Source organism: Semicossyphus pulcher, unplaced genomic scaffold (assembly GCF_022749685.1).
Source record: "Semicossyphus pulcher isolate SPU_LCO1_2020_fin unplaced genomic scaffold, fSemPul1.0.p SCAF_21, whole genome shotgun sequence".
NCBI lineage: Eukaryota > Metazoa > Chordata > Actinopteri > Labriformes > Labridae > Semicossyphus > Semicossyphus pulcher.
This window is the reverse complement of record NW_027211695.1, coordinates 6384615-6396980: the sequence shown is the minus strand read 5'-3', so window position 1 is coordinate 6396980 and position 12366 is coordinate 6384615. Positions and strand designations below refer to the sequence as shown.

At 42.6% G+C, this 12366-nt stretch overlaps 1 protein-coding gene across 1 annotated transcript in view; it reads left to right on the top strand.

Annotated features, from left to right (window-relative positions):
• LOC138600386 (adhesion G protein-coupled receptor L3) overlaps positions 1–12366 on the top strand; it is a 242443-nt gene that overhangs the window by 202016 nt on the left and 28061 nt on the right. The window contains exons 16-17 of the mRNA XM_069671786.1: positions 4144–4353; positions 7478–7698. Coding sequence (XP_069527887.1) covers positions 4144–4353; positions 7478–7698 — 431 coding nt within the window. The remainder of the gene's footprint in view (positions 1–4143; positions 4354–7477; positions 7699–12366) is intronic.

The following is a 12366-nucleotide window of genomic DNA, read 5'->3' as shown; positions in this document are numbered from 1 at the left end:
GTCACATGACTCCCTGCAGTGGGGCCACTACCCCTTAGCGCAACTGTCTGCCCTGCCCGACAGTATTTCATGAGTCAAAGCCTGGCTCTGGAGGCATATAGGGAGATTTATGCATTTTAATTGGATTGGCTTCATGGCCTCAGAGCAGTTCTTTGAGGTAGAAAGGATTGACGCTCTGTTCTCTTCGCCACTTCACCCTCTTACGCATTTCAGAGAACTGGTTCAAGAGGCTTTTTCTTTGGCTGTTATGGTAATTAAGTGATGTCAGGTTCAGATGGCTCGGCCGAGATGACCAGCGCGTATTGCGAAAGGCTCGTTGCCTCGTCTGCTCCTCCTTGTCAGAATGCTCGGGTGCCCTAAAATCTTTTTCTGTGCTTTGTGTGAGCAGATCGGGGGCAGAGCCAATCTCCTCAGGCATCCGTCTGGAATGAAAAATATGTGTGTTTAAGAAATAAAAGAAAAACGTAGGAGAGAAAGATTGGAAGACAAATGGAATGTGCACAAACGCGCCTCGCCCCGCTAAGTAACACGGATGCCGTATGACTCGGCCGCCCCCTGCGACACAGCCAGTGAATTTCAGAGCAAATTACGTCTGCCCATTTTGGAGACCTCTATACTGATTCCCATCATGGAGGCTTGTCGGTGTGAGGTTAGGTGTGGAGGCCCTGCAGATCACATCATTTGCCATCCTGCCTGGACCAAACCCGCTACAAAAGGAAACTCTCCAGTGGAGACATTGTTCCTTGCGACGTCTCGGCCATCATCCACCTCCTAGAACAAAGAAATCACATTGCAGTAAATCCATCACCCAGGTGTAGATACACTCTAAGCCCTTCTCTCTCTGCTTCCACAGCTTTGTCTGTTTTTCTCTCTCTTCCTCTGTTGCCTTCTCTTTCTCTCTGACCCGGCTGCTCCCCCATTGAAGGTGAGATTGTGATGGATAGAGCCTGCAGCCACTGCACAGCTCGCTAGCCCAGGAGACCTTAGGGTACCTTCAAAACGTACCACCCACCGCATCAATACCTCTGAAATGCAGAAAACAGACTTATATGTCACTTGCAAGCGCAAACATCGACATCTGTTGCCATCCACTGCGTAGGAACCCCTCTAAAGTCAGGACGCTTACCTCCGAACACACACACAGACGTCTGCTCTATATAACATCTTGCCAACCCTCTAACGTATACACAACGGCTCATCAGGCAGGAAAATCAAACGCACGCTCTCTCCCCAGACTCAAGGAGCACTGCGGCTGTTATTGTACCAGAGCCCCTTAATGATCAGCATCTGTTCCCCTCTCTGCTAGCGTTAGCCGAGCTGCCACTAAACAAGGCTTTTGTGCGTACTTCATCCCCCAAGTTTCCTCACTCTCAACCTGACTAGAGGGGGTGGAAGATAAAAAATACAGAAAGGAAAACCACCCGTGGATGTTGATGGTCCCCTCTTCCCTGCCCCCGCGGAAAATACTGCTGACTGTGGGCGAAATGTGATTTAAGGAGGCGCTTGTTTGAGACTCATATTCAACGTATAGTATGCTTTTGCGGCCACATTTCTCAAAGTAAGCAAATATTTTCTTGGGTTTGTCCGGCGCCATAGCTCCGAGTCATGCATTATTTGCTAGAGGGCACCGGCTTTGAATCAAACATCAAACAGCCAACGTGTACTTTAAGCCTGGTGGATAATATACAGTGTCAGTGCTTGATGTAAACACAGTTAAGGGAAGTTCCTTTACCTTTCAACTGTGCTGATTTTGAACAGCCTGTCAAAGCTAATTAGCTATCTGACTTTGAGTATTTGATACAATCTGTGTTAAAAGAATGCCGCATTCAGGCGTAGTCGTCGTGTCAAAACTCAGAAGTTCCACTCAGGTAATCCTCGAGTCCCAGGAGGGATGACTGTCATGTCTGAGGAGCTTGGCACATTTCTTTGAAAACACCCACCTGCCCTCACTTCTGCTTTTTTTCCCTCCATCTTTTTAATGTCAATGCCCAGCTGGCTGAAAAAGAGGACTATCCCTTTGGGAAATTAGGAAGCCTCAAAAGCTGACCAAAGTGTTTGGATGCAGTAATTATGTTTAGTTAATAAATCAAGATGTCACTCTATGATGCATATCCACTTTTTTTTCACATATAGAAAACACTTACTTATCGCCTATTTTATGTTTGGGGACCTGTCTTGGCAAGTCTCCTCTTCCCCATTGGAAGCATGATAGAAAGTAGTTTGATGACAGCACAATTCCTAATACCAGAAGTCAACCGGACAGGCAATTTAGGAAACTACTTTTGCGACATGTTGTACAATGTTCAAACTTTTAGAGCAATGGTTCCACCACTTTTTGTCCGGTGTACGCCAACAGCAATGTCAGGAATTCAATTACCCCTTTAACGCGCCCTGCAAATTGATTGTAAACTGGACTTTATTGAACTATTAATGACAGAAGTAGATATCTTTTAATTGAATTGTTTGAATTTGTACTACTGCCACTTGTAGCAGTAGAAGCTACACGTGTCAAACATTTAACCATTGCGGACCGCCAACTTGTCCATTATGTTTAACTATTCCTGCCATTTAGCGGCTAATTTAAGCTAACTATTTCAACTGTAGATCCATTATTGCAGCTATTTCACCTACTTATGTATTATAATTCACTATTTCTACCATTTATTGACTAGTTTAAGCTAGCTATTTCAACAGTTTATCCATTACTTAAGCTGTTTCAGCTACATATCCATTATGTTGAACTATTTCTACCGGTTATCAAATAGTTTAAGCTAACTATTTCAACTGTTTATCCATTATTGCAGCTATTTCACCTACTTATGTATTATAATTCACTATTTCTACCGTTTATCGACTAGTTTAAGCTAGCTATTTCAACTGTTTATCCATTATGTTAGCTATTTAAACCACTTATCGATTATGTTAACTATTTCTACCATTTATCCACTGGTTTAAACTAACTATTCCAATTGTTTATCCATTATTTCAGCTATTTCAACCACTTAATTTTAGCAATCTGCTTTTGTATGAATAAAACCATTTGCTCAGCTTTGTTTTTAACTATCTATCTTGACCAATTGTTGATCCTATTCAGCTATTTAAACCATTTACTATTTTATAATATATACCACATTTAGCATTCTGTTCTGCCTTCTTTGCTCGCGTGCTAACTGTTTTTTTGCATGCTTCCTCAAGTGGTGCTGTGATCAAATTATAATCTCTATTTTATCACTGTAATTGAGCTCTTCTACACAGAAACCCTTGTTAGGAATTGCTGTTTCCATGAAGTTTGCTGATCATGCAAGATTAGCACGAGACCTTCAAAAGCTCATAGTGAATTTATCGACAAGATGTCACATATTACACGTTCCTAATTACGCTCTGATCCCAACAAGCCCCAATTTCTACCCTCGACAGTTTCTTGGCAGGAAGATGCTTCTAATGTTTGTTTTAATGTGTTTAAGGCCGCAGAAGTCGGCCGTTCTGCAGATTCTGCTGTTTTAGCCCGTGTTGCCTTCTCCTCTCTTCTGTCTTAGTACCCCAATGTGCGCTTGGCTTTTATGGACTGATGTAAATTCTCTTTCATGGCTCTGCTGGAATCACTGTTGATCCTTATCTCTTCAGTAAAGCAGCGGATTTATTGTCAGCAAAAGGCTTTTTAGTGCCCAAAACTGGCTGTGGTGGCAAATTACTATTTGAAAAGAGAAAATTATCTAAAAGCAACGGTGAAAGTTATTGACCATGTTGTGGTTTGATTGCATTCCTGTTGTGCCGGTCTTCGACACCTGCGGCCCTGTGGACTGCTCACTTAGTTTCACTTTGTTGCCTGAACAAAACGAAACTATAGGGGGGCATTTTAGATTGATTCCCACTGACTAATTCATGATTCATATCTGCCACCTGTGGCTCGCTCTGTCGTGGTTTGTTGGAGGGCTGAGTGACTGCACTTTACCCCCAACAAATGATCATGAAAATAAAAGCATTTTATGGACATTTTTCGTTTTTATCCCTTGATTTTTCTTTTGTTTTTATCAATACAAAGTCAAATAGAGAGAAAGGGGGGTTCTGGGTTTTAATAATATGAAAAATATTAAAAACTGGACTGGAATTCGTATCCATTGTCTCTCTTCACCTCTCTTACAGAACACAGATCCCGTCCACGACATGCTCCTCGACGTCATTACCTGGGTCGGCATCCTCCTGTCGCTGGTCTGCCTCCTCATCAGCCTCTTCACCTTCTGCTTCTTCCGCGGCCTCCAGAGCGATCGCAACACCATCCATAAGAACCTCTGCATCAGCTTGTTCATCGCAGAGTCGCTGTTTCTGGTGGGGATCAATCGGGGTGACCAGCCGGTAAGAAAACTGCTGGTGGACGCTCAGAACGAACCAAGGAGAAACTGATAGTATAAACGATGAACAAAATCATCAGTTGACATGCATAAGCTGTTATAGAAGAGAGAATTACTTATGTGCAGGCTTGTGAAGACCTGTCATATTTGGACAGAACCAGCTAGCTGTTTCCCCCATTTCCAGTCTTTATGCTAAGCTAATTAGCCCCTAGTTCCAGCTACATTTCCTCTTTGCAATACAGTGATGAAAGTGCAAACTCTTCCTTTAAGTGTCTCAGATTTTAAATACGATTTTAAATAATTGAATCAGTCTATATTAACGTATTGGTCTGAATATAAGATTTACAGGGTTTTTTTTCCCTTGACATACATCTGAAAAAGTGGGATCGTCTTATATTCAGAATTTTAAAGGCCAATATACGTTCATAACAGTAGACGGCACCACTTATCTGTAAAGCAAATGTATCCCTCGTGACTGAGGCCAGCCGTCACTCACAGTGCTAGGGTGGATGAAAGATGGAGAGACACGGTGATCGTCATGAACAAATGGCTTAAAAGTAGGAAAAAACTCAGGCGTTATGATGCCAATTTTAAGATAACTGATGTCACAGAGTGTAATGTCTGAAAATGGCGAGCCCAAAAAGATCTAAGAGAGCTCCGTGCCCCGTCCTCCTTGGTGATCAGCGGGCTTAGCCCAGCCCTACGCACCCTGGTTAAGCTTCTTGGAGTCCTGCCCTCCCCGGCCCGGAAAAACGCTGCAAGGGCCGCCGTACCGCCGCATACAGTCAGAGAAAATCGTTCGGTAGTCCTCAAAGTGGCCACTTCCAAGAGATTGACAGGAGAGCGTGTGAGTGTGTTTCTGAACAGCAGAGCAAAGGTATGCCCGTTACCAGAGCTGTCATCCAGCTGTTTCAAGACTGCTCTATAAATACGGTATTATTGTTTTTAGTCCATGTAAAAACTCGTGGCAGTGTTTTAAAAAACTAGAACAAATCATTTAACCATACTAGCCAGTAAGGGTTGTATAAGTGTAGATGAAAAAAAAGACTTTTTCTTGACACCTTGCACAACATTTTTTTCTTCAGTTGCACAGTCCCTGGGGGCTGCTCGGAGGGCTCCCTCAAGGCTTTTTTTCTTAAATTTCCTCAGAAGAGTGTTCACCGTCTTCTCTCTAAATTTAAGAACCTAAAATTCCTGAGAAAACATAACCTTTGGTGTCCCGCTGTGCCGTGAGTGGTACTTCCCAGTGAGTGCTGGTGGTCGTGAACTTTTTCGATTCTGCCCGCCTCACTGAGACGAAACACTGAAGGAGAAGAATTGCATGCTTTTCTGTCGACAAATAGTCCCCCCTTTTTTCTGCGCAGAAGCCAACACATGTTTGAAATTACTCTCACATACTCAATTACAACACACACACCTGCCATCTCACTGTCACATACTCATATCCTGATCACTCTTACGCTGTGCACACTCAACCGACATGAATTCACCTCCTGGTGCTGTTTTCCAATTTGTAAACACTCGAGATTAAACTGGATTAAGCTGTTCAATACACAAAACCTTCTCCTAGTGTAATAACTATGGTTTGAATGATATTACTTTTCTGTAAGAGCTCAGCTGCGGTAGCAGGTGGAGGCACGCTGTCACTGCACAGTCATCTTTAAGTGTGTGTTCAACAGGCGCACTGTAGACAAATGTGGAATCAGTACATTTGTACAGGATGGTGGAGGGCTTTACAGTTTCTGGAAATGATGCCATTTTTGCTTCCTAATGAGGCAGAGTACTAAGTTAGCTTGATAATAGGGTCGGACGCTGGATTACATTTTATGCTAAGAGACTTTTAATACTAATATGTATCTATTTTTGTTGTTTAAAGGGGGGGTATTATGCTAATAACCAAGCTTCATGTTTCACTCTGTGATGCATGTGGAGTAGCTTAGCATTAATAACAGTTAAAAAACTCAGGTTCAGGAGCAGGCCCTCATACAGCCTCTGCCTGAAACGACTCAGTCAGCTCTGTCCCTTTAAGAAACCCCATCCCTACAAGTCTGCTTTCTTCTGACTGGCCGTTGGGGCAGAACTCATGCTGGGTGGGCGTGTCCTTGAACTGTGCCAGGGGCAGGAAGATCTGCTGTGTCTTGGACAGACACCCAAATATAGAGTTCCTCCACATTGTGACATCACAGAGTGAAGCGTCTGGAGAAGTCTGTCTGAAAGCAACTCCAATATACTTTTACCTACAGATTTGAAACTTCACCCACGTTTAGTTTAGACATCCAACACTGTAACATTATATATACGTCTTAAAATGTGAAACGGCATACCCCCTCTTTAAAATCCTTTTTTCCTATGTATATCAACAGTTAAAGTTAATAGAAAGCCTAATGCTATCAAATCTCATCTATGGTCTATATAACCAAAACTATCCAAACTCACAGGTCATCGTTTCTTCCCCATGAAGTTAAAGATAATGCTTTGCCCTACACCTTTCCCTTCCATAACATTTTATGGGTGTGATTCACAGCCCGGCTCTAAGATCACTCTCCTGTACTGCAATTAATGTCCACTCAACCTTTTAGTTATTTAATTGAATCCATTTCAGTGACAAAATACGCTAGTTATGTTCAACTATGCCAATAATTACATCAATCCATGTAAGTGCTCTATCTTATTATTGTAAGAAAAGTGTGTGGGCACGTGCATACAAGCGAATGACAGGCTGCTGTATCTCTATCAGCTCAGGAAGTGTGTAACTACACCTGGACGTGCTCAAAAATGCAGTGAGCTCCAAATGGCTCTTGGACTGTTGACTCCCGCTTCTTCATATCTCTCTTTCATCCATGCCAGCTACAGCAAACAAGACCACATGGGCTCAGTAGCTGCAGCGTTCCCCTGCCAGTCACTACAGGCAAACATCCAATCACTTCAGCCAAACAGAGCTAAGCAATGCTAATTGTAGGAGAGATGCAAATATGCAGAGGTCAGAATGAATGGCACACTTCTCCAGCCACATTGTGCCCTTTAGCAATACATGAAGTCCTTCAGGAAATCAGCTAAATGCGAAAAAAAAGACTTAATTTATTCTCGTCTCCCTTCTCGATGTCTCATTCTTGTGTCTGCCTTCCCAGATTGCCTGTGCCGTCTTCGCCGCCCTGCTCCACTTCTTCTTCCTGGCAGCGTTCACGTGGATGTTCCTGGAGGGCGTGCAGCTCTACATCATGCTGGTGGAGGTGTTCGAAAGCGAGCACTCGCGCCGGCGCTACTTCTACATGGTTGGCTACGGAGTGCCCGCGTTAATCGTGGCTGTTTCTGCTGCAGTGGACTACCGAAGTTACGGCACGGACCGAGTGTGAGTACCTGTGGAGCTAACTAGCTATCAAGCATGTTAAGCTTAACAGCCTGTCTGAGAGCTGCTGAAAAAACGTTCTTCCTTGCTGAATGTAATCCTCAATTTATAATACGAAGGTACCTTTTTGAGACAGTCCGTTTTACAAAATAATTGACTTGACATTTTGCATCATCAGAATTCAAACCATGCATTACCGTAGAGCACACGGACAGCTTCTGAGAAAAGTGCATTTGTCCACTTACACAGGCAGATCCTTTCAGGGATGTATATTTGCGCCAATATCCATTTACTAGTCTTAAAAAGATCTTCTGAGCCTGTGAAACTGTTGTAAATGTCTTGTGTTGCTCAAAGCATAGAGCCTGCCTTTTAAACAGTTGGAAGGGAGTTTGAAACATGGCCGTGTTTTCTTTTTTTAATCTGCCTCTTGTGAGTCCCTCAACTTTTTAGAAGTAAAATATTAGAAAATTGAAATCGTCTTTACATTTTTTGGTAGAAATCGATCAATAAATCAAACATCCAACTGTATTTGTATAGCACTTTTCATACAAGGTAATGCTTTACATAAAATAACCCCCCAACCTCCAAACGTAATCCATAATTTCATGTGTCAGACACAGTAAAAAAAAAGGTGTATTGGGCGACAACAATATAAAGCTGTGTGTCATCAGCGTAGCGACTGACTTTTTTTTTACCGTTCCTCCTGAATTGTTGCATCAGACTTCATATTATTAAGTATAAACCCAAAACTTAAGAAACTGTAGAGTATTTTCCAACTTGTCATCTTCACCTCTGAGAAGAAACATAGAAGAGAGCTATAGTCAAATAGGTTTGCCTTGCAGTCGACCAAGATGCTACCGGCCTCTGTATTACCTTACAAAGCATTTTAAGCGTTTTTTTTGCATGTTGTCAACATGTCTTCTCATCATCAACTTTTGTCTCACTGTGGTGAAACACAAACACCCCCTTGTGGTTTGGCAGTTAACGGCCATAACAGCCCGCTGCCGGAGTAAGTTTTGTTTATTTCACTACAGCGTGTCTCCTAGACGGTAAAACATCATCGCCATGAGTGAACACAGCATGAGCGGTGGGAATGGAAGTTTATTAACCACTGGTACATTCATATCCTTAATTGTTGAAATGAAATCTGTGGTGATGGGTTAGTTGTTGTCTGCACCATTTAGACAGCGGTGCTCTGACAGCAAGGTTTCTTTTGCTGATTACTGTGATTACTGATTACTGTGTAAAACGAGTTTGTTGTTCATAATGGATCGTTCTGTATGGAAAAGGTGAGGTGCGTCAATGGGATGTATGGATAGTAAGTTTACTGTGTCCTTTTAGCTTTGCGGTAAAATCGGTGATGACGGTGACTGGGTCTACTCCGCGGTTGGCATCACATAAGCGCGGTATTGCAATCATGCTGTTGCCTTCACAGCCCTAGTGTACACAGGGAAAATGGACCTTGGGATTGAATCACCAGCCTTCCCCAAACTAACCCGCTCAACCAACTGAGATCCACATGCCTTCACCATATTTACCAGAAGCCAAAAAACAACACGTTTTCCTTGCCCAACCCAACCATTCTGTGTGTATCTCCAGCCACAGAAACCCCTCTAACAACATGACAACTGTTTGTGTTCAGCAAACTCGCAAACGACGCTCCAATAGCTATTGCTCATCATCATCAACTTTTAATGAAGCAGAACGGTTACTCATGCTGCGAACATTCCCCCACTGCTGAATTGACATTGTCTTGACAGTGAAAAATGTTAACTTCAGGAGAGAGCTTTGCCGGATGGATGTCTGCCGTTGCGGTAAATGTCTACGGCATTTTAGGATGCACAAATTACAGCGCAGGGATGGAGAGATTTAGAGGAAAGGAGTGTGGGTATGAACAGGGGGATGGAGAGTGGAAGACAGAGAAAGAGACAGGAGATTAACTAAAAGATAGTGACGCAAGTGAGGCTGCCTTTTTGTATTTCCTACTGAAGCTACATTCGATAGCATTTCCTGTGAACACAAAGTGCTCCATAAAGCAGTGCAATGCCAAGAAGAGTATCGCCCTCCATTCCTCTCTCTTAATCTCAAACCCATCTGAAAATAATGAAGACCAGCATCAGCAGTTTCCTTCCAAGATGTTTATCATACATGGCGCACACACACATTGCCACACACAGCGTAACTGGTAGTCAGTGCATTTGTAGATTGGCGGAGCCATAGTTCTTGGTGATGGATGAGGTGATAGCTGCCACCGCCTGAGCCGTGGCATCATGTGAATAATTAAAGGCTGCCACCGGTGGAACAATTATATGCAGCCATTGAAGGATGAGGGAAGGGACAAGGTGTGACATGTGGTGAATAGCACAAGATGGGGAGGAAGGTGCGTAGTCCGGCTGCAAATTGATTTTGGGGACCATAGCAGCAGAAATGTCCAACAAGTTGCTGTCAAAAGTGACCCAGGTGTTGTAGATAATAGTGGTTCATAATAAATGAGCACATTAACAAGGCTGCAGCAGGCTGAAGGTCAGCTCGCTTGTGAAGTCACCTGTTTAAAGCCTGAAATCAAAGAATATTCCATCAAGGAAAAGAAAAAAGCAGGTTTTCCATTCAATTGCTCCCAGTGATTACTCTTAATTGTGCCCTTGAGCAAGACATTGTACTCTTCTCATAGCTGGTGGTCAGCAAACAAGGATGTGATCCTGTGTAATTCATCCACTTTAATGAAAGTAATGCATCAAACCACCTGTAAGCTTTGGATGTAGAAATAGCCCTTTAGCTTCAGTCAGTTATTTGCTATTATAGCAGCGCAGTCTGTTCCATCAAACATGCTAATTGTGGGTATTTTCAAAGGTCCCCAGTTGAACCACTTGTAAGTGCATGCTCAGTGCCCTAACAAAACCTTGTTGTCTTGTGGCCTAGGTAACATGTTCTTTGTTATAAAACATTTGCAAGGCTTTTTTTTTTTTTTTTTAAATGTATTTAACCTATTTTGTTAGCTTGCATTTTGATGTTAGCTAGAAGTCTAGGCACTCTCAGGGGAACTGAAAGGCAGGGGTTATGAAGTCGCCAAACTAGCTCTACAGCTCATAAGCTAATAGGATAGCATGTTTACTGCAGGTTGACCATATTGGCCGTATTAGCTATTATGTTGTTACAATACTGTTGTTGTTTTGTAGCTTTCATTTTTTTTAACAGATGTCTTTTGGAATTGATAACTATGAATAACTTTTATTGTCATTTTACTACAATGATGTTAGCCGTGCAGAACCTTCGTCTGATTCTCGCCACTATTCTGATCTCAGAAATTGGAGAGTAGCATGAACTAAAGGGAAGGTAGTTACCGTACTTTCCTAGTCTTTAGTTAGATACTAGTGAAAATCTCTCATAGTCCTACTTTTTGTAGTTTTTACATAGAGACAGATGTGTTGTGCACTATTTTACGGTTAGCTTTCTGCTCTAATTGCGCAAGCTAGCAAGACTTCCAAATATTAGCCTACTGACATCTTTAGCTGTCACCGTCTGTTACGTGGTCTCTTGAGTGTCTTTCTTTGAGCACATTGCTACATCTCTTGATTCATCAGCTTAAAACTAACAACAGGAATTTGTAGCTAGCTAGAAGGACAAAGTATAAACTAAAAGCTAAGCAACACATTTCTCCATAATACAGCCAGTACCTTAGATCAATGTCACCAAAAACCACACGAATGTCTGAAAGCTCAAACTTGAAGGCAAAATGTGCTTTGGGCCTTCAGACTGAATCAAAGAGCCGCGAGTGATATCCTTGGCCTGAATATTTCACATTGCTTCACTCACTAGCTTGGTCATCAGCTCGCTATCACGCCAACTGAATGACTATCTCTGTTGCAGAGACGTCTTTGCAGATTAAGCTGCCTTGGCTCGGAGGACAGCCTGTGTCAGATCACGGCAGATTGGTGGCACGAAATGCCAAAATACTCAGCGCAAGCTGTTGGCACGAGCACGGCCTGTGTTTTGACTGCAGCTTTTAGTGCTTGGTAACTGAAGGAAGAGTGCACAAAGCAGAATACACGGAGGGAAGATAAAACTAGATGTGCTCCAAAAGCCAAACACAACCGTGACACAAGTGGAGAAGGGGAGGTAGAGGAGGCAAAAAGAAAATGAAAGCCTGCAGCTCCAACCGCCCACCAGGTCTTTAAATCTTTCTATGATCTGAAGAAGAAGGAGGCAAAAACAAACAATAGAACCTTCAGCATAATTTATAACAGCGGCGTTTGTAGCGTGCGCTTTGATGAGCTGCCAGAGTTCTTCGCATGTTGCGCGTCTTTTGTTCACTTCTTTATGCATACGTATGTGTTTTTCTGTGTCGCCTCCTCTTATCCATTGATATCAGTGAGGGGGAGACATATCAAGCCCCAGTGACAACAAAGGATCAGTCAGTTTTTGTCCTGTCACGTCTCATACAATATTAGATCGTGTTTGTCTGCGATTCCTTTTGGTGGCAAAAAGTGAAACATGTACAAACTTGCCCATCGTCAAGATTTTTTTGACTGAATTTTAAATTTTTAAATACAAAAGACGTCTGATTTGGTGTTCCTCAAAAAGAATGGGACCAAAATAGAATTCATCATATCAAAGATGGTTGTATTTCTCTGTTTTTCAAGGCTTTTCAAAGACTTTATGGAGGAAAAACAT